Source organism: Phaseolus vulgaris, chromosome 11 (assembly GCF_000499845.2).
Source record: "Phaseolus vulgaris cultivar G19833 chromosome 11, P. vulgaris v2.0, whole genome shotgun sequence".
NCBI classification, from domain to species: Eukaryota; Viridiplantae; Streptophyta; class Magnoliopsida; order Fabales; family Fabaceae; genus Phaseolus; species Phaseolus vulgaris.
This window is the reverse complement of record NC_023749.2, coordinates 49,199,309-49,226,786: the sequence shown is the minus strand read 5'-3', so window position 1 is coordinate 49,226,786 and position 27,478 is coordinate 49,199,309. Positions and strand designations below refer to the sequence as shown.

Below are 27,478 nucleotides of genomic sequence, written 5' to 3'. Positions count from 1 at the left end.
TGAAAAAAAGAGAAAACGAAAAATATTACAGAATAATTTTTCTACTGATTCTATTAAACACGTCAATGTGACACTCTACCGCTGAGTTATATCCCTTTCCCTGCCTCCATCGAAAAATAGAACTGACTAATCCTAAGGGAAAGGGTGACCCAGAATAAAAATTCCAGAAAGTAGGGTGAAATTTCACAAGTTTTCGTATAGCCTTGGTTTGCACAGAATTTCCGAAAAAATTCTCCTGAAATAGTTTTTTCCTGAAAATCCACGTAAGAATCTCCACTGAATTTGGGAAAGAACGCGACAAATTTCAGGTCCAACGGATGAGTATTCACCCACGAAAAAAATCAAACAGTTTCACACACAGACGAACCTTCCTTTCGGCCTTGGAAGTGATCAATAAAAAATTTATTGTCAATCTTGTGGGATGAATCTGTGCCTCAAATCTCAGCCAAAACTCAATAGACACAATGTCGAACGTCTGGTAAATATTTCAGATCAAAACATCCAAGGAGTAAGGCGTAGTAAATCCCAAACCGAGAGTGAACAAAACTGGTTTTCTAAAAACAAAACGTCCTGGATTTTCTTCCCCGTTTCTCCTTTTTGTGATTCTTTTATGGACGTGCCTCCTTACCTGGGTGCAAACAAAATATGGAAGTACTTGTGTGAACTTTTTCGGGGCAATACGGACCCAAGATAAGAATTACAGAAAGCAGGGCGAAATTTCACAAGTTTTGGTAAAGGATAGCCTTGGTTTGCACAAAATTTCCGAAAAATTCTCCTGAAAATGTTTTTTCCTGAAATTCCACATAAGAATCTGCACTGAATTTGGGACAGAACGCGACAAATTTCAAGTCAAATGAATGAGTATTCGCCCACGAAAAAAATCAAACAGTTTCACATACAAACAAACCTTCCTTTTGGCCCTGACAGTGATCAATAAAAAATTTATTGCCAATCTTGCAGGACGAATCTGGGCCTCAAATCTCAGCCAAAAATCAATAGACACAGTCACAAATATCTGGTAAAAATTTAACACCAAAACACCCAAGGAGTAAGGCGTAGTAAGTCCCAGACCGAGAGTGAACAAAATTGGTTTTTTGAAACCAAAACGTCCTGGATTTTCTTCACCGTTTCTCCTTTTTGTGATTGTTTTATGGACGTGCCTCCTTACCTGGGTGCAAACATCATATGGAAGTACTTGTGTGAACCTTTTCGAAGCAATATGGACCCAGAATAAAAATTGCAGAAAGTAGGGCAAAATTTCACAAGTTTTGGTAGAGGATACCCTTGGTTTGCACAAAATTTCCAAAAAATTATACCTAAATAGGTTTTTCCTGAAATTCCACGTAAGAATATCCACTAAATTTGGGACAAAACGCGACAAATATCAGGTCAAACGGATGAGTATTCACCCACGAAAAAAATCAAACAATTTTACACATAAACGAACCTTCCTTTCGGCCCAGGCAGTGATCAATAAAAAATTTATTGCCAATCTTTTGGGACGAATCTGACCCTCAAATCTCAGCCAAAACTCAATTGATACAGTGACGAAAGTCTGCTAAAAATTTCAAACCAAAACACCCAAGGAGTAAGGCGTATTAGGTCCCAGACCGAGAGTGAAGAAAACTGGTTTTCCGAAAACAAAATGCCCTTTCTTCCCCGTATATCCTTGTTGTGATTCTTTAATGGATGTGCCTCCTTACCTGGGTGCAAACAACATATGGAAGTACTTGTGTGAACTTTTTCGCGCAATAGGGACCCATAATCAAATTTGCAGAAATTAGGGCGAAATTTCACAAGTTTTTGTGGATCGCCTTGGTTTGCACAAAAATTTCCGAAAAATTCTTCCGAAGTAGTTTTTTCCTGAAATTCCGCCTAAGAATCTCCACTGAATTTGGGACAGAACGCGACAAATTTCAGGTCAAACAGAGGAGTACTCGCCCACGAAAAAAAATAAAATAGTTTCACACACAAAGAAACCTTCCTTTCGGCCCTGGCAGTGATCAATAAAAAATTTATAGTCAATCTTGTGGGACAAATCTAGGCCTCAAATCTCATTCAAAACTGAATACACACAGTGACGAACATCTGGTAAAAATTTCAGACAAATACACCCAAGGAGTAAGGCGTAGTAAGTCCCAGCCCGAGAGTGAACAAAACAGGTTTTCCGAAAACAAAACGTCTTGGATTTTCTTCCCTGTATCTCCTTTTTGTGATTCTTTTATGGACATGCCTCCTTACCTGGGTGAAAACAACAAATGGAAGTACTTGTGCAAAACTTTTCAGCGCAATACGTTCCCAGAATAAAAATTGTAGAAAGTAGGGCGATATTTCACAAGTTTTGATAGAGGATAGCCTTGATTTGCACAAAATTTCTGAAAAATTATCATGAAATAGTTTTTCATAATATTCCACGTAAGAATCTCCACTGAATTTGGGACAGAACGCGACAAATTTCAGGTCAAACAGATGAGTATTCGCCCACGACAAAAATCAAAGAAATTCACACACAAACAAACGTTCTTTTCGGCCTTGACAGTGATCAATAAAAAATTTATTGCCAATCTTGTGGGACGAATCTTGGCCTCAAATCTTACCAAACCTCAATAGACACAGTGACGAACGTCTGGTAAAAATTTCAGACCAAAACATCCAAAGAGTAAGGCGCAGTAAGTCCCATACCGAGAGTGAACAAAACTGGTTTTCCGAAAAAGATACGTCGTGGATTTTCTTCCCTGTATCTCCTTTTTGTGATTCTTTTGTGGATGTGCCTCCTTACCTGGGTGCAAACAACATATGGAAGTACTTGTGTGAACCTTTCCAGCGCAATACGAACCCAGAATAAAAATTGCAGAGAGTAAGGCGAAATTTCACAAGTTTTGGTAGAGGATAGCCTTGGTTTGCACAATTTCCGAAAAATTCTCCTGTAATAGTTTTTCCTAATATTCCACGTAAGAATCTTCACTGAATTTGGGACAGAACGCGACAAATTTCACGGTAAACGGATGAGTATTCCTCCACGAAAAAAATCAAACAGTTTCACACACAAACGAACTTTTCTTTCAGCCCTGGCAATGATCAATAAAAAATTTATTGCCAATCTTGTGGGACAAATCTGGACCTCAAGTCTCAGCAAAAACTCAATACACACAATGAAGAATGTCTGGTAAAAATTTCAGACCAAAACACCGAAGGAGTAAGCCATAGTAAGTCCCAGACCAAGAGTGAACAAAACTGGTTTTCCGAAAACAAAACGTCCTAGATTTTCTTCCACGTATCTCCTTTTTGTGATTCTTTTATGGATGTACCTCCTTACTTGGGTGTAAACAACATATAGAAGTACTTGTGTGAACCTTTTCAACGCGATACAGACCCAGATTAAAAATTGCAGAAAGTAGTGCAAAATTTCACAACTTTTGGTAAAGGATAGCCTTGGTTTGCACAAAATTTCCGAAAAATTCTACCGAAATAGTTTTTTCCTGAAATACCACGTAAGAATCTCCACTGAATTTGGGACAAAACGAGACAAATTTCAGGTCAAACGGATGAGTATTCGCCCATGAAAAAAATCAAACAGTTTCACACAAAAACGAACCTTTCTTTCGTCCCTGGCTGTGATCAGTAAAAAGTTTATTTCCAATCTTGTGGGACGAATCTGAGCGTCAAATCTCAGCGAAAACTCAATACACACATTGACCAACGTCTGGTAAAAATTTCAGACCAAAACACCCAAGGAGTAAGGCGTAGTAAGTCCCAAACCGAGAGTGAACAAAACTGGTTTTCCGAAAATAAAACGTCCTTGATTTTCTTCCCCGTATCTCCTTTTTGTGATTCTTTTATGGACGTGCCTCCTTTTTGTTCACTTTCAGTCTAGGACTTACTACACCTTACTCCTAGGATGTTTTTGTCTGAAATTTTTACCAGACGTTCGTCACTGTGTCTATTGAGTTTTGGCTAAGATTTGAGGCTCAGATTCGTTCCACAAGATTGGCAATAAATTTTTTATTGATGACTGCCAAGGCCGAAAGGAAGGTTCGTTTGTGTGTGAAACTGTTTGATATTTTTCGTGGCCGAATACTCACCCGTTTAACTTGAAATTTGTCGCGTTCTGTCCCAAATTCAGTGGATATTCTTACGTGGAATTTCAGGAAAAAACTATTTTGGGAGAATTTTTCGGAAATTTTGTGCAAACCAAGACCCTCTACCAGAACTTGTGAAATTTCGCCCTACTTTCTGCAAAAAAAAAATTCTGGGTCCGTATTTCCCAAAAAAAGTTCACACAAGTACTTTCATATGTTGTTTTCACCCAGGTAAGGAGGCACGTCCATAAAAGAATCACAAAAAGGAGATACGGGGAACAAAATCCAGGACGTTTGGTTTTTGGAAAACCAGTTTTCTTCACTTTCGGTCTGGGACTTACTACACCTTACTCCTTGGGTGTTTTTGTCTGACATTTTTACAAAACGTTCGTCACTGTGTCTGTTGAGTTTTGGCTGAGATTTGAGACTCAGATTCGTTCCACAAGATTGACAATAAATTTTTTTTTGATGACTGTCAGGGCCGAAAAGAAGGTTCGTTTGTGTGTAAAACTGTTTTATTTTTTTGCGGGCGAATACTCATCCGTTTGACCTGAAATTTGTTGCGTTCTGTCCCAAATTCAGTGGAGATTCTTACGTGGAATTTCAGGAAAAAACTATTTCGGGAGAAATTTTCTGAAATTTTTAGCAAACAAAGGCTATCCTCTACCAAAGCTTGTGAATTTCGCCCTACTTTCTACACACACAAAAATTGGGTCCGTATTGCCCCGAAAAACTTCACACAAGTACTTCCATATGTTGTTTTCAGCCAGGTAAGGAGGCACATCCATAAAAGAACCACAAAAAAGAGATACGGGAAAGAAAATCTAGGACGTTTTGTTTTCGGAAAACCAGTTTTCTTCCCTCTCCCGAAATAGTTTTTTCTTGAAATTCCACGTAAGAATCTCCACTGAATTTGGGACAGAACGCGACAAAATTCAGGTCAAACGGATGAGTATTCGCCCACGAAAAAAATCAAACAGTTTCACACAGAAACGAACCTTCCTTCCGGCCTGCGGAGTTATCAATAAAAAATTTATTGCCAATCTTGTGTGACGAATCTTGGCTTCATATCTCAGCCAAAACTCAATAGACACAGTTACGAACGTCTGGTAAAAATTTCAGACCAAAACACCCAAGGAGTAAGGCACAATAAGTCGAAGATCGAGAGTGAACAAAACTGGTTTTCCAAAAACAAAACGTCCTGGATTTTCTGTCCCATATCTCTTTTTTCTGATTCGTTTATGGAAGTGTCTCCTTACCTGGGTGAAAACAACATATGAAAGTACTTGTGTGAACTTTTTTTGAGAAATACGGACCCAGAATTTTTTTTTGCAGAAAGTATGGCGAAATTTTACAAGTTTTGGTAGAAGATACCCTTGGTTTGCACAAAATTTCCGAAAAATTCTCCCGAAATAGTTTTTTCTTCAAATTCCACGAAAGAATCTCCACTGAATTTGGGACAGAACGCGACAAATTTCAGGTCAAACAGATGAGTATTCACCCACGAAAAAAATCAAAGAGTTTCACACACAAACGAACCTTCCTTTCGGCTCTGGAAGTGCTCAATAAAAATTTTATTGCGAATCTTGTGGGACGAATCTGGGCCTCAAATCTCAGCCAAAACTCAATAGACACAGTGATAAACGTCTTGTAAAAATTTCAGACCAAAACACCCAAGCAGTACGGCGCAGTAAGTCCCAGACCGAGAGTGAATAAAATTGGTTTTCCGGAAACAAAACGTCCTGGATTTTCTTCCTCGTATCTCCTTTTTGTGATTCTTTTATGGACGTGCCTCCTTACCTGGGTGCAAACAACATATGGAAGTACTTGTGTGAACTTTTTCAGCGCAATACGGACCCAGAATAAAAATTTCAGAAAGTAGGGCGAAATTTCACAAGTTTTGGTAGGGGATAGCCTTGGTTTGCACAAAATTTCCGAAAAATTCTCCCGAAATAGTTTTTTCTTGAAATTCCACGTAAGAATCTCCACTGAATTTGGGACAGAACGCGACAAAGTTCATGTCCAACTGATGAGTATTCACCCACGAAAAAAATCAAACAGTATCACACACAAACGAACCTTCCTTTCGGCCCTGGCAGTGATCAATAAAAAATTTATTGCCAATCTTGAGGGACGAATTTGGGCCTCAAATCTCAGCCAAAACTCAATAGCCACAGTGATGAACGTCTGGTAAAAATTTCATATCAAAACATCCAAGGAGTAAGGCGTAGTAAGTCCCAGACCGAGAGTGAACAAAACTTGTTTTCCGAAAACAAAACGTCCTGGATTTTCTTCCCCGTATCTCTTTTTTGTGATTCTTTTATGGACGTGCCTCCTTACCTGGGTGCAAAAAACTTATGGAAGTACTTGTTTGAACTTTTTCAGTGCAATACAGACCCAGAATAAAAATTGCAGAAAGTAGGGCGAAATTTCACAAGTTTTGGTAGAGGATAGTCTTGGTTTGCACAAAATTTCCGAAAAATTCTCCCGAAATAGTTTTCTCCTGAATTTCCACGTAAGAATCTCCACTGAATTTGGGACAGAACGCGACAAATTTCAGGTCAAACGGATGAGTATTCTCCCACAAAAAGAATCAAACAGTTTCACACACAAACGAACCTTCCTTTCGGCCCTCGCAGTGATTAATAAAAAATTTATTGCCAATCTTGTGGGATGAATCTGGGCCTCAAATCTTAGCCAAAACTCAATAGACACAGTGACGAACGTCTGGTAAAAATTTCATACCAAAACACCCAACGAGTAAGGCGCAGTAAGTCCTAGACCGAGAGTGAACAAAACTGGTTTTCCGAAAACAAAACGTCCTGGATTTTCTTCCCCGTATCTCCCTTTCGTTATTCTTTCATGGACGTGCCTCCTTACCTGGGTGCAAACAACATATGGAAGTACTTGTGCGAACTTTTTCAACGCAATATGGACCCAGAATAAAAATTGCAGAAAGTAGGGCGAAATTTCACAAGTTTTGGTAGAGGATAGTCTTGGTTTGCACAAAATTTCCAAAACATTCTCCCAAAATAGTTTTTTCCTGAAATTCCACGTAAGAATCTCCACTGAATTTGGGACAGAACGCGACAAATTTCAGGTCAAACGGATGAGTATTCTCCCACGAAAAAAATCAAACAGTTTCACACACAAACGAACCTTCCTTTCGACCCTCGCATTGATTAATAAAAAAATTTATTGCCAATCTTGTGGGATGAATCTGGGCCTCAAATCTTAGCCAAAACTCAATAGACACAGTGACGAACGTCTGGTAAAAATTTCATACCAAAACACCCAACGAGTAAGGCGCAGTAAGTCCTAGACCGAGAGTGAACAAAACTGGTTTTCAGAAAACAAAATGTCCTGGATTTTCTTCCCCGTATCTCCCTTTCGTTATTCTTTCATGGACGTGCCTCCTTACCTGGGTGCAAACAACATATGGAAGTACTTGTGCGAACTTTTTCAGCGCAATACGGACCCAGAATAAAAATTGCAGAAAGTAAAGCAAAATTTCACAAGTTTTGGTAGAGGAAATCCTGGGTTTGCACAAAATTTCTGAAAAATTCTCCCAAAATAGTTTTTTTCCTGAAATTCCACATAAGAATCTCCACTGAATTTGGGACAGAACGCGACAAATTTCAGATCAAACGGATGAGTATTCGCCCACGAAAAAAATCAAACAGTGTCATACACAAACGAACCTTCCTTTTGGCCCTGGCAGTGATTAATAATAAATTTATTTCCAATTTTGTGGGACGAATCTGAGCCTCAAATCTCAGCCAAAACTCAATAGATACAGTGACGAACGTTTGGTAAGAATTTCAGACCAAAACACCCAAGGAGTAAGGCGCAGTAAGTCCCAGACCGAGACTGAACAAAACTGGTTTTTCGAAAACAAAACGTTCTGGATTTTCTTCCCCGTATCTCCATTTTGTGATTCTTTTATGGATGTACCTCCTTACCAGGGTGCAAACAACATATGGAAGTACTTGTGTGAACTTTTTCAGCGCAATACGGTCCCAAAATAAAAATTGCGGAAAGAAGGGCGAACTTTCACAAGTTTTGGTAAACGATAGCCTTGGTTTGCACCGAATTTCTAAAAAATTCTCCCGAAATATTTTTTACCTGAAATTCCACGTAAGAATTTCCACTGAATTTGGGACAGAGCTCAATAAATTTCAAGTCAAACGGATGAGTATTCGCCCACGAAAAAAATCAAACAGTTTCACACACAAACGAACCTTCCTCTCGGCCCTGGCAGTGACCAATAAAAAATTTACTGAAAATCTTGTGCAACGAATCTGGGCCTGAAATCTCAACCAAAACTCAATAGACACAGTGACGAACATCTGGTAACAATTTCATACCAAAACAACCAAGGAGTAAGGCGTAGTAAGTCCCAGACCGAGAGTGAAAAAAACTGGTTTTCCGAAAACAAAACGTCATGGATTTTCTTCTCCGTATCTCCTTTTTGTGATTCTTTTATGGACATGCCTCAATACCTGGGTGCAAACAACATATGTAAGTACTTGTGTGAAATTTTTCAGTGCAATACGGACCCAGAATAAAAATTGCAGAAAGTAGGGCGAAATTTCACAAGTTTGTTAGAATGGATGACTTTAAACTAGAGGGGGTGAATTGTTTAAAGAGGGTTTTCGAAAACTTTTAAAACAAGAAATAAATTATCTCAAGAAACAATTGATAATAAATTCAGTTTGCCAATACAGCAATCAAAAATAGCAGTACCAGAAAAACAATCGGTTGTTTATACCAGCAAACAACAAACAAAACTGAATTTAAAGAGTTAAGGATAGAGAGATTGCACACAGATGTTTATACTGGTTCACTCTAAACCCAGAGCTACATCCAGTCTTCTCAGAAACCCTGAGGAATTCTACTAAGAAATCACACCTTGATTACCTACACTACAACCAAGAAAGTGACCTTGAACACCTCAAGACACACACTCTTCTTGGCCAACACACCAACACTAAGATTGCTGATCTTGATCCCCTCAAGAACACACAGCCAATCTCAGCAAACACAGAAACGAAAACATGTTTCACAGAGTACAAGGATTACACTTATTACAGAAGATAATCTGAAATCAATACAAGCAGAATCCTATTCCACAAACTTTGATCAATCACAAACTTTCAGCAATCTCAACTCTTTGAAAAACTCAAAAACTCTTAGCAAAAACTTGTCAAAGATTAATTCTCAAATCCTGTTTTTCTGAATATATTCAAAGATGTATTTTGTTATCAAATCTTAAAAAACTCTTAAATTGCATTAAAAGATTGGTCAAAGCATTTAATGACTGGAGCGTAAGCAGTTAAATCATTTAAAGCTCAGTCAAAGATAAAACAGTTTTTCTGTTATGGTCCCAAAACAAACAATCGGTTGTTTCCTCGAATCAATCGGTTGTTTTGGTTCTAACAGTTCAACCATTTGAAAAACAGTTTTCAATCTTTTCTTTAAAAAATCTAAGTGTAAACAATCGGTTGTTTCGACAAAACAATCGGTTGTTTTAACTTAGTTTGAAAACATTTTACTTTCACAAAGATTGAGAATGCCTATGCTTTAGATTCGATCAAAGGGTGAATTACAACACTCAAACTACCCCAGAACTATACTAAACCAGCACAGCAACAACAAGCACAGCCAAGGCTTCAACATCCTTCAAAGGGTTTGGATTCTTCAAAGCTTGGACATCACTTGGTTCAACAAAGCTTTAGTAGAGGATAGCCTTGGTTTGCACAAAATTTCCGAAAAATTCTCCCGAAACAGTTTTTTCCTGAAATTCCACGTAAGATTCTCCACTGGATTTGAGACAGAACGCGACAAATTTCAGGTCAAGCAGATGAGTATTCACCACGAAAAAAATCAAACAGTTTCACACACAAACGAACCTTCCTTTCGGCCCTCGCAGTGATCAATAAAAATTTTATTGTCAATCTTGTGGGATGAACCTGGGCCTCAAATCTCAACCAAAACTCCATAGACACAGTGAAGAACGTGTAGTAAAAATTTCAAACCAAAACACCCAAGGAGTAAGGCATAGTAATTTCTAGACCGAGAGTGAACAAAACTGGTTTTCCGAAAACAAAACGTCGTGGATTTTCTTCCTCGTATCTCCTTTTTGTGATTCTTTTATGGACGTGCCTCCTTACCTGAGTGCAAACAACATATGGAAGTACTTGTGTGAACTTTTTCAGCGCAATACGGACGCAGAATAAAAATTGCAGAAAGTAGGGTGAAATTTCACAAGTTTTGGTAGAGGATAGCCTTGGTTTGCACAAAATTTCCGAAAAATTCTCCTGAAATTGTTTTTTCCTGAAATTCCACGTAAGAATCTCCACTGAATTTGGGACAGAACGCGACAAATTTCAGGTCAAACGAATGAGTATTCGCCCATGAAAAAAATCAAACAGTTTCACACACAAATGAACCTTCTATTCGGCCCTGGCAGTGATCAATAAAAAATTTATTTTCAATCTTGTGGGATGAATCTGGGCCTCAAATCTCAGCCAAAACTCAATAGACACAGTGACGAACGTCTGGTAAAAATTTCAGACCAAAACACCGAAGGAGTAAGGCGTAGTAAGTCCCAGACCGAGAGTGAACAAAACTGATTTTCCGAAAACAAAACGTCCTGCATTTTCTTCCCCGTATCTCCTTTTTGTGTTTCTTTTATGGACGTGCCTCCATACCTAGGTGCAAACAACATATGGAATTACTTGTGTGAACTTTTTCAGTGCAATACGGACCCAGAATAAAATTTGCAGAAAGTATGGCGAAATTTCACAAGTTTTGGTAGAGGATAGCCTTGGTTTGCACAGAATTTCCGAAAGATTCTCCCGAAATAGATTTTTCATGAAATTCCACGTAAGAATCTCCACTGAATTTGGGACAGAACGCGACAAATTTCAGGTCAAACAGATGAGTATTTGCCCACAAAAAAAATCAAACAGTTTCACACACAAATGAACCTTCCTTTCGGCCCTCGCAGTGATTAATAAAAAATTGATTGTCAATCTTGTGGGACGAATCTGGGCCTCAAATATCAACCAAAACTCAATAGACACAGTGACGAACGTCTGGTAAAAATTTCAGACCAAAACAACCAAGGAGCAAGGCGTAGTAAGTCCCAGACCGAGAGTGAACAAAACTGGTTTTCCGAAAACAAAACGTCGTGGATTTTCTTCCCCGTATCTCTTTTTTGTGATTCTTTTATGGACGTGCCTCCTTACCTGGGTGAAAACAACATATGGAAGTACTTGTGTGAACTTTTTCAGCACAATATGGACCCAAAATAAAAATTGCATAAAGTAGGGCGGAATTTCACAAGTTTTGATAGCCTTGGTTTGCACATAATTTCCGAAAAATTCTCCCGAAATAGATTTTTCCTGAAATTCCACGTAAGAATCTCCACTGAATTTGGGACAAAACGTGACAAATTTCAGGTCAAACAGATGAGTATTCGCCCACGAAAAAAATCAAACAGTTTCACACACAAACGAACCTTCCTTTCGGCCTTGGCAGTGATCAATAAAAAATTGATTGTCAATCTTGTGGGACGAATCTGGGCCTCAAATATCAACCAAAACTCAATAGATACAGTGACGTCTGGTAAAAATTTCAGACCAAACATCCAAGGAGCAAGGCGTAGTAAGTCCTAGACCGAGAGTGAACAAAACTGGTTTTCCGAAAACAAAACATCCTGGATTTTCTTCCTCGTATCTCCTTTTTGTGATTCTTTTATGGACGTGCCTCCTTATCTGGGTGCAAACAACATATGGAAGTACTTGTGTGAACTTTTTTAGGGCAATACGGACCCAGAATAAAAATTGCAGAAAGTATGGCGAAATTTCACAAGTTTTAGTAGAGGATAATCTTGGTTTGTACAGAATTTCCGAAAAATTCTCCCGAAATAGTTTTTTCCTGAAATTCCACGCAAGAATCTCCACTGAATTTGGGACAGAACGCGACAAATTTCAGGTCAAACGGATGAGTATTCACCCATGAAAAAAATCAAACAGTTTCACGCACAAACGAACAAGAGTTACATCCACTTATTCAGCTAAACAAGTCAAACTAAAACTAAATCAATTGCTTACAAATACAAAATTCACCAAGAACACCACTCTAAAATCCTACCAGAGTGTTCGTTTACTCTTGTAACACCCTACTACAAAACTATAATTCAAAACACTATCTAGGTTAAACACCACAAATTAAAATTATATCTATGAATAATATCATCTAAATACAACAAGATCAAATTGGATCAGTCAAACTCAGATGAATTCCTCTTTGCATAAAATATTAATCTTAAGAACACTTAAAAAAGTTTTAAGAAAATACTTTTTTTTATTCAGAAGAATAACTCTTTCAGATGTAAATGTTTCAAAATCTCAAACTTTAAAAGGATTGTTGAAAAATATTTGTGAATAAAAGTTATATAGAATTTATCTAATTTAGTGGATTATGTTTTAATATTTTGATTTCACTTACTAGTGGAATTAAATAATTAGTTTAATATGTTAAAATAGAATGAATTATTTCTCATAAAACACACATCTTTCTAGAATTACTTATGATTTTAAGTAATATCAATCGATTAAATCAAATTGATTAAAACATCCATTACATTCTGATTTCAGATAAAACATTTTATTGGATTAAATTATCTTTTAATTAATTAAAATTATTCTTTAACCAAAATAAGTTAATGAAGATTGAAATTAGCTTTTTCAAGCTAAGTTCTTATAAAATTCAAACTAATCACTAAGAAGAAAGTCATATAAATAAAGAAGACACAACACTCTCTATACAAAACTAAAAACTAAGTCTTCAGTCCTCAAAACTTCTTTAAAAGTGAATTCATCAATATTACCACCAAAAACTTCAACACATATATAATCTAATAATATTACATTAATATTAAAAAATGTACATACAATTTAAATTCATAAAAGATCCATTTTTATTTATTATATTATAATTTAAATCAAATTTTTAAGTTTCATATTTTAAATAAAGTATAATGTATTAAATATTTTATTAAATTTATATTAACATAATTTTTAAATAATTCATTGTTATTATTATTTATAATTATAGTTTATGTCATTTTACAACTATTTATTTAAATAGTTATACTTGTCAAAATATATATTAAATTAAAACAACAATGGTGTTATTATTATTATAAATATATATTTAATTATTTTATAAATATATAGTGGCATAAAAAAATATTATAGATATAAAATTTAAATAAAAAAATATAAGTATTATATCAAGTAAAAAAGTAATTTCGGAGGGATATTATTAAATATTTTCATTAATTAAAATAAATTTACATTTAAGTTTGTAAACGTTATATAATAACTTTGAAGTAATTTTATATTAGTGTCTAGTACCACAACAAGGACAACATTTGTTATATATTGAGTTTTTTTTTTATGGTTGTTCTATGGGCAGACCTTGTTTTGTAGGACACTGACATATAAATCTCAACAATGGAGGTGCAGGAAGTAAACATAGTATAATTATACTAATTTTGTTTTTTATTAGTTTAAACATGAATCTCTTCTTTTTTATAAAATTTTGGTAGCTAATTAGATATAATTTAGAAATCATTTAACAATAATAAAAACTAATTTAGAAATTAATTTTTTATTATTATTTAAAATGGTCTTTAATTTAATTATTATATTATTTTTTGTTTTTAAGATTGATTTCTGTTTCATGATTTTTTTTAGTGTTTTTTTTATTATTTATTTTGTTTTTAATTTTAGTTTTAATTTTTTCTTAAGATATATAAAAAAAATAAAAAGAAAGCAATTTTTTTGGGTCCAACCCATTTTATTTTTAACCTAGAAATGAAAGCAATGAAATAGAAATAAAATGAAAAGGGTGCAAAAGAGAGTAAAATAAAATCTTTTCTCAAATGTGAAATAACAATAAAAAATTTGTAAGTGTATAAATATCAAATTATCAAATAACAACCAAGTAAAAGTGAAATAATTATATAAAAGAGTAAAACATAACAAATATATATGATAAATAAGTTACAAAATTAAAGATAAATAAAAACTTAATATAATTTTTTAGATTATCTAATTAATTAAATTTATTTTAGTAATTTAAAATAGAAACGTATATAAAAACATAAATGATATTGGAATGGGATGAATATGTAAATGATGATAATACAAATATATGTACATACTCATTTCTATTCATATACTAAATTTAAAAAATTAAATATTATTCATACTTATTTTTTTAACAAATCAATACGGAGATTTTGTCAATTTTTTTTTTAATAATACTCATATAAAAAAGATTCATTTGTCATCCCTCGTTACGATCAAATCTACGTTTCAATTATATTATCATATTTATTTTGTTGAGTTATGAATTTTATGTTTATATTAATTTTAACTTCATGTTATTAATATACTATTAGTAATTGTGTGTGTAGAAGAATGATTTGTTTGTGGATAATCATTAAAATATTAAAAATATTAAATAAAAGTTTGATAAAGACAAATTTATTAACAATAGAAAGTTAACAAATATAATTTAATGATGACAAGTTGGTAGGTAGTGGAGTCCTTTTATAAAAAGAAAATAAAATTATCTTAAGCAATTTATTTTTGAAAAAAAAATATACACACGAAATAGGACAATGGGGGTGTTATAGTAATTGAACTCAATATTTAAAATTACGGCGTGTTTGGTTTTTGAATTTAAAATGTAAAAATTAGCGACACCGCATAGCAGCCAATAACGCACGAAGAGAATATCAACATTCACCAACCAAACACTCCCACACAAGAGAATTCAAAAGGCACGCGCTCCAATTATTATATAAATTGAATTTATTAAATTTTCTTAATTTAAAACCAAAATCTCATTAATCAAGATATAGAATTTATGACTTTATGTTCTAAATTTCAATAAACTTAAATTATTGTAACTTTATGATGAAATCCATTTGGATATCATTCATATATTAATCACTGAAAAATATTAATAAAGAAATACTGTAAGAAAAAATAAAACTATTTAACTTATTCCATAGAAATATCTAGAATTAATTGAATTTAAAATAAATAAATAAATATTTATTTCGTCCAAAAGTTTTATATCACTTAAGAATTAGATTATTGATATAAAATACTTGTTAAGACCGAAATATTCTGTTTCAAAAGAAATAATATTTTAGATGGGTAATTTAATACTCAGTAAGAAAATCATCAAATTTTAAAATATCTCTCATATCTAAGATTAACCTAGAAAAGATAGAAAATTTTAAAAAATTACAAATATAAATTAATAAGCAGTTTTTTATTTCTTTATAATTAAAAATAATTAAAATAATTATATTAATATATATATATATATATATATATATATATATATATTCAGTGCCTAAAATTAATAGTTAAATATAAAATATTAAGGGAGTTAATTTTGATATTAACTTTAAATATTAAGGGATGCAATAATAAGAGAGTTAAGTTTAATATACTTCAAGAACTATTTTGAATCATTTTAAAAATGATAAAATATTTTTTATATAGTTATTATCGATTTTCATATTTTTAGTACAATAACAAAATAATGTTCACTTTTGTACAATAATTAAAATTATGTTAGATTTTAGTCGCTAAGTTCAGATAACATTTTATAATTTAAACACATACACATATATGCATACATTTATTAGTTACATGTAGAAAATGTCAATTATCTTCCTCGGTTAAAGTGATCTCTTAAAGATGTAAGTAAAAGTCAACATCAAATGATTTCTTGGAAGAAAAGTTAAATTTGTTTTCTTTACCAATTTTCTAACATAAAGAGCAATTATTTTTTACCCAGTTGTCTGCCATCCATGTACTTTGTGCACTTTTACTATGAATTGGTGCAAAAGGTTATGCTACTTAGAGAGGTGAGCATTGTTAGTTATCAAACACATTACATAGATAAGGAGCACATATCAAAGTTGAATGACATGAAATGAAGCTTAGCCAAAAAGGACATATATATAAGCTAAAATTGCTCAACAACTATAAAAGCCTCTCAACAACTTTCAGTGCCTATATAAAACTTATCATTAAGAAAAAGAATGTCAGAGCTAAGGTTACACTATGTCAAAATGCTGCAAGAAAAACAGAGAACTTCGTTCAAGAAAAAGAAGAGAGACTTGTGCTTAGAGTAGAGATTTTGCCACACTTCCATATTTAGAAAAACTTGATACAAGAGACTAAGAGTTTCATCCAACTACCTAGGAGAGAAGTTTATTCATTGTATACGTATAAAGACACAACCCCTCCCCAGAGAGAAAAGACGATTTGTACTAAGAAATAAAACTTAAATCATTGTATTCATTAAGAGATGCAAACACTTTTTAGCAGACAGACTATAGGATCAGAGGATCACTAAAACCTTCAACCTTTCTAAATTATCCAGGAGTGGCTATTTGGCAAATAATACTCATGTAAGCTAGGAGTGACATGTGTCAAGAATACTCAAGGTGTTAACCAGGAGTGACTACGAGTCCAAAATATATTTAGTTAAGCCAAAAGTGACTTGTGTCAAGAATACTGAAGGCGTTAGTCAGAAGTGTCTACGAACCCAAAGAATACTCAATTAATAAAGGAGTGACTTGTGTCAAGAATACTCAAGGGATTAGTCAAGAGTGACTACAAGCCCAAAGAATACTCAGGTAAGTCAGAAGTGACTTGTGTCAAGAATACTCAAAGAGTTAGCTAAAAGTGGCTACGAGCCAAAATAGGACTCAGTTAAGTTAGAAGTGGTTGGAGTCAAGAATACTCAAGGGAACTACCAAGAGTGACCATAAGCTCAAAGAATACTTGAAATGAAGTATTAGTATGCATAGTGGAACTCAATATGTAGATTGAGAATTAAATGTAGTTTGTTGCGACAGACGTATAAATTATCGTGCACATTTGTCCCTTTCCTAATATCTATATTACATGTTATTATTGTTTGTACTAACTTAAAAAAAAGAGTTATTATGAAAAAAAAACATATTTGAAAATTACCATTTATTTAATCATTACACTTAAGGTTTGAACTTGCATTTGCCAATATCCATCATATGTAAGAAATAAGATCTCATCATTTGTTATAATTAGTTAGAAAACTATCTTAGATGAGTGTTCAGTAGAGTTGTAATTGCGTCTGATATCATTGATGACTTTTTACGGCAAGTGCACCGCGTTTGTCAGAAGTAATAATTGTCCCTAAGGACGGATATCGATCCCACAAAGAACAGTGAATCATCGAGTATAATATTCGCTAAATATAACAACAGAACAATAAAAAAGAGTGTGAAGTGATTATGTTGGCACTGATCAATAAGAAAACAAACAAAGAATTAGTTGCTTCACTTGGAAAAATTGGGATTAAGTTTCATCTCTCTCACTCTCATGTATTTTGATTAGCATGTTAATATTAAGTTCTTTAATTGAAATTGATGCTCGTATAAAAATCATTTATATTGATTCCTCGCATATAAAATCCTTAAGAATGTTCCCTAACTATCGATCCCTCGCATACTTATAAGAACAACTTAGAACGAAGCTCAGACGTTTAATAGCAATTAACATTTCAAGTCTATTCCTAGCACTCAAATATGTTAAGTATTGTTGTTTAGGTCCGAACCCTAAAAATACCTCCCGGTCAGATTTAAGATTTTCAATTTGTCACGGAGAATTAAAAGTAAAACAACAATACCAATAATCAATCAAGAACTGAATATTAATATATAAAATATCACCTCAATACATAAGAGTTTGAGCAGATTACCCCCAATCCCAAAGGGTAGAATTAGCCACGCATACTTCTATCACCTTCCATTCTCCCAATTGGGTTACAATTCACTCTATGGTGTTTTCCTCTCAATCTGGCACACTAAGGTTGAGCCTCTAGCCCTCTATTTATCCTAGTTTTCTAGGGTTAGGTTGTTTATTGTGTCGCGCTAATGGGCTAAATGATAAAACATAAAAAAAAAAGCCCAATCTTTCTTTGCATCTTTTCCATTGTGGGACCTTCTATCTTTATCTTTTAAGCTTAAATCATTCATCTTTAATCCAAATCTCCAATCTTCCTTAGAAATCTGCAATTAACACCAAATTTGGGAATAAAATACTCTTATTCAAATAAAAATCATAAAAAATTAAGAAGGTATAAATTCATAAATTAGGGATTATTTTATATGTAAATTAGCAATAAATCCTCATAAGTGTCTATATTTTAATATGAAATATTACTGAAATTAGACACTTATCAATCATACATCAAAAGAAATAGTTACGATCTAACCGTTCTGATAAACTAAATCATCATTTGAGCACCGTTAGACCACATTTGCAAGAGAGAAAAAACTTATGAAAACATAATTCAACACTTTCTTCTGGTATTTAGTCCTATTTTCACAACAATCTCAAATTATTTAGATAAAAATTAAAAGTAAAATCCATAAAAAAGACAATTGTTCTATTAAAACCATTCATCTTTTGTAATTGTACTAAAACACTAAAAACACATATATATTAGTTGTGCTTTTAAACACTAAGATGAACATATTATATAAAAAATATATAATAAATTGACAAGTAATTAATAATTTTCAATAAATAACAATGTTCATAGTGAGCACAACTAATACATATTACTAAAACTCAAACAAAAAATTATAACTATTCCATAAAGACTAGGTAACTTTTTCAGTGTTTAAAACAAATTGAAAAACATGTTTTATCCTTCCAAAAATATAAAAGATAAAGAATCAAGATCTAACCTAAAAAAACAAAGTCCCATTTATATACTATAAATTTAACGTTTGATATATAAAAAAAATCATACTTAAATATCATAATTTCTGGATGTTAGAGGACGTTCATAAATCATATTATAAATTTTCTAATAATCAAATAATAATTTGATAATAAATTTTAATTTTTATCGTATTAAATTATTGAATAAAATTCTCAGATATTTTCATAGAATCATAACCTTGTTAACTCAAATATTATGTAAGAAAATTAATTTTTCACTTTTCATGTGAAAGAAATTTTATGAGGAACTAAGTATGAAAAAAAAAATAGCATTCTCAACTATTATCGTATTAAAACGTACATTAATTTAATTTTTAAAAATAAACTAAATATGAAAGATAACACTCTCAATTTTAATCGTAATTATAATTTTTTTTACGTTGTTAAACTCTTACTAAACATTGTAATTAAGGCGAAAATAGTAGATTACGTTATGGTATACCAGAAACACCCTTTGTCTTCGTTATCGTTCAGGCAGAAAAAACGCGCAAGATAAAGGGTAACTCACGCTGGTGGATCAGAGAGAGAGAGAGAGAGAGAGAGAGTTGCAATGGCGAAAAAGGCAGTGTTGATCGGAATCAACTACCCGGGCACCAAGGCGGAGCTCAAAGGTTGCATCAACGACGTGTGGCGGATGCACCGGTGCCTCGTCGACCGTTACGGCTTCTCCGAAGACAACATCACCGTTTTGATCGACACGGACAAATCGTACAGGGAGCCGACGGGGAAGAACATCCGGTCGGCGTTGACCTCACTGGTCCGATCGGCGGAGGACGGAGACGTGCTGTTCGTGCACTACAGCGGACACGGCACGCGCCTTCCTGCGGAAACGGGAGAGGATGATGACACTGGATATGATGAGTGCATTGTTCCTTCTGATATGAATCTCATCACTGGTTCGTTACTACTGGATCCGTTTTTTGTTTTGTTCTATTTTGGTTTTTGCTGCGTGGTTATGATCACTGCTTTTCTTCTTTTGGACATGTTTGGGGAAGATTACTTTTCTCAGTTTCAACTGCTTTTGATGTAAAAATAAATAAATAAACTGTTCTGGAAAAGAAAATCTGAAAAATAATTTATAATTTATAATTTATAATTGCTCTTTGTCTATGTAGAAGCAGAATTTATGTTACTTTTAAACAAAATTAATTATTTTAGAACTGAATCTTACCGAATTGATCGAAAAAAATAATTATTCTGATTACAATTGATTATAGTCGTGTATAATTGATCTTTGAAAGAATTTGGTTTTTGTAGTTGACTCAAAAAAGATGTTGGAATTGATGAGTTGTTTGTTTTCTTTTGGTTTTCTGGGTTTTGAGATGAAGGAAAAGTTGAACTAGATCTGATTGTATGCGCGTGAAAACAGTGTAGATTTGTGACAGCGTCTTGGGGAATGTTTATGTTTGACTTTATAAATACACCAGATTAGTGCCTTCAATTTATAGAGTTGTTCTATCCCTTTGCGCTATAAACGAAGAAGGAATCATCCCCTTATAATTTTAAAAAAGATTAAAACACTCTTTCAGATATAGATTACAATTGTTTGAGATTTTATTCATGTTAGCAATCACTATCTATCATGTACCATATTTTATTAGTTATGAAAATTAAATTCTTTCAGTGATGTTACCCATACATAGACAATGTGAAGTTTTTTCTATAATATCATTCAGTTATAGAATATTTTATAATTCAAATTACTAACATTTTGTGATAATTACTCTGCAAGCATATCGAACATTATTTATAAATTCTAACCTATTCACGATATAATTTTATAGATTATATTGATAGTATACGAATATTACACTCACTTACTGATGCTTGTTATTTCACAGATTAAATTAATTTATTAATCCTTTTACTTTAATGGGTGCTGATTACGTTTGTCGAGTTTCCCGAGTTGAGAGCAAATTTGGTCTACCTTGGTCAAAAATGGAAAACTAATGGATCTGTTTAATTAGTAAAATGAGCTGATTCCTGATTTTTCTTTAGCCCTATGTTCATGCTGTGTTTGCTTGAGTAATTCCAACTTAATTGGAAAATAATGGCAGTATTCTGTGTTTTTTGGTAGAACACTTTTGCATTGCCTTTATTTATTTGGGAATAATAAACTATCTGCGTAGGTCTGTGCGAACAGATGATGGATGATTCAGGGAATTTGTTGAAAACTGATTCAGGGAATTATCCCAGGCCAAAATCATTCTTAATTCTTATGTTAATAGCTACTTTATTCAAACATAGTAGAAGTAAATTGTTATGTTTGAGATGGAACATTGTTGCATCGGCATGAAATTTTGTGGGAAGTAACTGACTATTTGTGTATGTCTGTGAAAACAGATGATGATTTCAAGGAGTTTGTGGATGGGATCCCTAGAGGTTGCAGGATCACAATTGTGTCTGATTCTTGCCACAGTGGTGGCCTACTTGAAGAAGCTAAGGAGCAGATCGGAGAGAGTACAAAGGGAGAGGAAGAACAGTCTGGCTCTGGCTTTGGATTTTCAAACTTTCTGCATCGGAAGGTGGAAGATGCCATTGAGTCTCGCGGATTCCATATCCCTTCAGGTTTGCGCCACCACAGAGGCAGGGATGATGATGATGAGGCTGAAGATAGAGATATTGATCTTCCACATGGGAACTATGGCTATGTGAAGAATAGATCTTTGCCCCTTTCAACCCTCATTGACATACTCAAGCAGAAAACTGGGAAAGATGATATTGATGTTGGGAAACTCAGACCTACCCTTTTCGATGTCTTTGGGGAAGATTCTAGTCCTAAAGTGAAGTTCATGAATGTTATTTTGAATAAACTCCAACAAGGAAGTGGTGAAGGTGGGGGTGGAATATTGGGGTTGGTGGGTGGTCTTGCCCAAGAGTTTCTCAAGCATAAGATTGATGAGAATGATGAGGGATATGCAAAGCCTGCACTGGAGACACGTGTGGAAAGTAAGCAGGAGGCATATGCTGGATCATCCAAACACAGCCTTCCGGCTGGTGGGATTCTGATGAGTGGATGTCAGAGTGACCAAACTTCTGCAGATGCAAGTCCTCCAGGAAACGCTGCCAATGCTTATGGAGCTTTTAGCAATGCAATACAGGCAATAATTGAGGAGAGTAATGGTTCAATCACAAACCACGAACTTGTTCAGAAAGCACGAGAGAAGCTCAAGAAGGAGGGTTTCACTCAGAAACCTGGACTCTACTGCAGTGATCACCATGTTGATGCTCCTTTTGTGTGTTGATCTGTGCCTATCTGATGCAGAGAAAGAGAGAGAATAATGTGTGTTGTTTAGTTGTTTATACTATATGCTTATGTATTGCTGTGTATGTTTGGACCATGAAAATGAAGTTATTGCTTTCATACATGCTCTGCTATCAGGTATGTACAAATAAAATTATAGTGTCTTTCTTGTTATATTCATTGTGCTGGGAGACTGAACTATCAGAACAAGGTCCATGCTCCAGACCTCAGATTTCGAATCTGAACACATTGGTGTAAGTGAAATTATTATAAAATATAGTGTTAAATTTTGTGTCATTTGAATTATTCTTGAGCTTTGTGAGGATTTGAATTTTGTTGAACAAGGTTGTATACTATATTATGTTTAGTTGTATCTCTTTTTTCAGGCGTTCAGAAAATAGGAGAAATGGAGGAAATCTCTTCATTGTTGTCCATTGTTATTCAAACTCACTCTACATAAAAACAAGATTAATTTGAGACTTATTAAATCTCCTTTAGAACTTTTGAGTATGATATGCAAAGTGTTTTCACGAATAGGTTCTCTATATTAGTGTATTATTGTTCTCTGTCTTCTCCCTTTTATACTAAGAGAGGCTTCAACTAGTCATTGTCTCATTGACTTCAACTTCTTCATTGGTCATCATCTATTGAGATTAATATTGGAGTACTTGATAACTTTGCATTAAAATCATTGCAAGTTGTTTTCATAAGAGCATATTAAATATGTTTAACTAACCAGTCTCCTTTTATGATAACTCAATTTGCTTATTTTTACTGAGCATTACCTTTAGCTTCTTTTTCAGGAGTTGTCACTTTACTTTGACACAAAAAGTAGATGACTCAGATTTTACAAGTGATTCAAAGAGGCTTCAACTATAAAGTATGTTTTCTGATGCAACTTGACTTTTGAGTATTTGAAACTTTAATATTAGCTATGAAATAATGTAAAGTTGATTTCCTTTACCAAGAAAATTCTTTGCAAAACAAATAAACAAACATAATGCATTAGTTGTGCCTTTAGAGAGAATAAGCATATGTCTTTAATGCTCTTGTTTCAACTACACAGAAGATCACATTGATAAGTTAGCATACTTATCATATGCAATGTGCTTTCAAATAGGCACACATACTTGTATGTGCAAAAATAACTAAATAAACAATATAATTGTATTATATATATATATGCAAGAAAAGAAGATTTTCTCAAAATAGATGATGTTGTTTAGACTTAAATGAAACTAATATTTGCACAAAATATTTAGAACGCAACTAAAGTATTTAAGAACTTTTATTAATGAAAATAAATAAAAGATTATATAAGCGAGGAATGAATATTTTAATTATTTTGTTATACAATTATATATATATATATATAATATTTTATTCTTCTTTTATTTTAAATGGTAATATCTCAAAAACGTTGTTTTCTCTTATTTTTCTCTAAGATTAATGAATTGTTTTCCTTTCATCTTTCAAATCATAAAATTTAGAAGGAATTGAAAAGAGATGATATTTGATTACAAGTTACACACTAATGGATATGAAATAATATGTTTTCCTTGCTCTAGAGATACTATTTCACAATAATTAAAATTTTACAAATATCACTTTCTATCTAAGTCATCTAGAAGATGAACTACATTTTCAACACTTGAAGCTTTTTCAAAATAATCTCATGCATGTAAGGCTTATGGAAAATATTTTTGATAACCTTAAGCATTTTCTAGATGGATTTATTTTCTTATATTAGATGTCAAGAGATAACCATTGAAGGTTGTGTGCTTCAAAGTATCTTCAGTCAATGCCTTCAAAGATTCATGGCTTTTCGTTGGCATTCTCTGTTTTCTAGTATGATGAGATGACTAAAGCACTCACTTTATCTCTCTGAAATTTGTGTATCACTAACATTACCAAAAATGAGCTTTCGCACATTGATGAATGATACTATGTATGAAAATCTTCTTTGAAAGATGTTTTTGGTTAACTTGTAGGCTTTTGATGATGTAACATCTCAATGATGTGTCTAGTGTTGGACACATATGTTTTGACGTCTATTTTACTATAAATAAGTTGTTTGTTCTTCATGATTTTGAAGACTCATTTGTTCTTTGCTTTAGCACCTAATATTGTATGTGTTTATTGTTGTTCTATGTGTCCAGTCTTTACTTACATTTTTCCTCATCTAAGGTTACTTTAACTTGGTTTCTTCAAGCCTTTTTGTAGTTTAATCTTTTAAGACATACATCTAATATTAAAGTCTTCTATGATAACAAGGTATATGCTAACGAATTTGTGTGCCTATTCTTGACATGGTCGTCTAGTCATTTCACGCGTTCATTGTTGATCTATTTATACTTCTATGATAAGTGCCTATTTCAAGTTAATATGCCAATGCATTTGTACTTGAATCTTCATCTTACATCTTGCTCATTGTTTGTGATAAGACGTCGTCTTTTGATTTCATCTAGTACTTGTTTCACACTAGGTAGCTAATATTAGATGAACCAAAATTGTTTTATTTGTTATGATCAAAACTTAGTGTTAATAGCAAGACTAGAAGATTGAGACTTAGCATCTTATAGGAGCTTAACTTATCTTTGTATCATTAGCAGAGTGAAAAAATTTAATGTCAATTCTATCTCTTCAAAAAGTGCATCGCTTTAGTGATAGAATATCGCTCAAAGGATGAATCTTATCATTCAATAAATCTTTCATCACTTGAGTAACCACTTGTCGCTTGAGCGTTGAAAGTCCCAAATAAGAGAGATGTTTTTCGACAACTCTTTTACTATGCGTCAAGTCATTGCTTAAGAAAAAGATATTGTTGTTTGGGTATCCAGAGACTGCTTAAGTGAAAATATTTAGTATAAATAATTAGCATTCATTGTTGAGCGTTGTTCAAGAAATAAATACAAAATCAAAGGAAACAACACAGTCAAGTTAGTTACACCATTTAATTTAACAAAAAAATTAAACATTCTTATCATGTTTTTGCTAACAAAGACAACTAGTTTTACACTCTAAACTTCATAAAGTCATCATCCAACCCAAAAAGGCTATTAAACACTCCATATGAGCCAAAATTAACATGATCTCTATTTATTCATATCATTAAATAATCTCATTTCTACAATATTTTAATTCATACTAATGTATCTAAATCAAAACATAAATAAACAAATGTAAGAGATTAGATAACCTTGTGGAGGTAGTGTGTTTTAGTAGCTCCAGAATTCCAGAAATGACCTTAAACTCATGGAACTTCCAAAGTTTAATCTCTACTTAACCCACATTTCTCCCTGATTAGATAATCATTATCGTCTTCAATTTCAATCTTCCATCTTAATGTATATTAAAAGTTCAAATAATGAATTATAAATGAAAATGGTGTCTCTTTCTTGTTATGAATATATATTAGTGAAATATTAACAATAAAAAAATTTATTTTAACTAATCTACACACTTTTTTTTGGAAATTTTCTTTAATTTTGAATTTCTTTTTACATAAAAAAAATTATTTCTTATGTAACTATGTAGAACACAAATCTTTATCTAGTAATGTAATTCACAAAATTTGTAAAATATGATTTTAAGATTCGCATAGTGATACCTAACATAAAAGTTTTTATAAAAAAAAACATGATTTTAATGACATATTAATTAAGTTAATTAGCAAATGAGCAAATATTAGTGTAATGACTCATTCTCATGAAGAAAAGGTATGTACTGATAAGTTGATTAATTTATGATTTATTTATAGAGAATCATTTTATTAGTATAATAGGTTTTCATTTAGTTTATGATAGATATAGTCTACATATGTATCGTTTTTGTTAACATATACGTTTTTGTTTAATTTTTCATATTTTTTTTTTTTAATAATATTTTTTTTATATGATAATATTGTTATTACTTCAAAGTGTTAAATTATATTAAATGTGAAAGCTTAGATGTCAAATTATATATATAATGATGCCTAAAGCTTTTAATAAAATAAATATTATTGCAATGAGTTAATGGTTTGTTGAAGATGGGGAGGTACATTGAACTGCTGTGAATTATTACAAAACCATATTATTTTTAATTTAAAATATCAAAATAATAGCGATGCCAGCACACTATGACAACACCAGGCAGAGAACAATAATAACGTGTTTCTCATGTTAGGTTTTAAAATTAGAAAAAAATAAATCAAATAAATCTTTGACATCAAAATTATTAACATTTTAACTTTTAATATAAGAAATAATAGTCTCACCATTTTATAATTTATTATTCATTTTAAACCTCAATTATCATCAGTAAAGTCGTTTTAGGAACATGACAATATTCCATTCCCATTTAAGATATCAGTGAAGTATATAAAATTATATATATATATATATATATATGTAATGAGAAAATAGGTCAATTAAGTAGTAAAATATGTGAATTAATAAAAGTTGAATGATACGATTGACAATTTACCGTGTGAATACATTCCTCAGCAAACTTAACATTATTCACGGATTTTATTTAACATTTTTTAGAAATTCAGATACTACTATAAAAAAATTCACAAATTTAAAACAAAAATTGAGTTTTTTAGAGAATAAAATAACAGAAGAAAAAAATATTAAATCTTAATTAACATAATTAATAGTATTAAAATTATTAATAATTTTAATTACAGTTTTACATTATTCTGAAGTAGTTTTTCTATCTGTTTTTTTTTTTTTTACATTTTTAAGGTATGAAAAAGAATATGATAATAATATTAGAGTTTGGTATTTAAGCAAAAATTCATAAACCCGTCTAATCCTAATTAAGGGTGGTTAACTTATTTTTTTTCGGATAATTGTTGTTTTTTACATTCATCATGCATTATTTAATGTTTAAGTAAATTATTGTTATGCAAATTAATATTATAAACTTAATTAAGTTTAAGTTTCTCGTTTGGATATTTTCAACTCATTCTTTGTTTAATTTTTTCATTAAGTGAGTAACGTGGTTGCTATCTTGCACTTATTTATGTCCACAAATGTGAAATGTTATAATTAATATAACACAATATTGGAATTAATGTGAAAAAATAAGTAACTTTTATGATTTTGTATGAAAATTGGCTTGAATAGAATTTAAACTAAAAAATTGTAAAAAAGAAATGTTTGTTTTTATTAATAATAAAAAATTAATAAATATAAACCACTTACGGGTGGTTCAACATTGCACTTTATCCTCCTCCTACAACTTACCGTACTGACAAAGCCACACAACCAAATAAAATAAAAATT

At 32.5% G+C, this 27,478-nt stretch overlaps 1 protein-coding gene across 1 annotated transcript; it reads left to right on the top strand.

The window, feature by feature from the left end:
- Positions 1-19,349: 19,349 nt before the first annotated feature.
- Positions 19,350-22,502, top strand: LOC137830103 (metacaspase-5-like). The gene is made up of 2 exons (XM_068637243.1): positions 19,350-19,857; positions 21,305-22,502. Exons 1-2 carry the CDS (start codon positions 19,512-19,514, stop codon positions 22,204-22,206), a joined length of 1,248 nt encoding a protein of 415 aa, XP_068493344.1. The 5' UTR covers positions 19,350-19,511; the 3' UTR covers positions 22,207-22,502.
- The last annotated feature ends 4,976 nt before the right edge of the window (positions 22,503-27,478 follow it).

Bases quoted from the DNA above. Each gene is read 5' to 3' on its own strand.
- LOC137830103 (XM_068637243.1), top strand. From the start codon at position 19,512: ATGGCGAAAAAGGCAGTGTTGATCGGAATCAACTACCCGGGCACCAAG. The intron at 19,858-21,304 runs GTTCGTTACTAC...CTGTGAAAACAG, and splicing joins TGATATGAATCTCATCACTG to ATGATGATTTCAAGGAGTTT.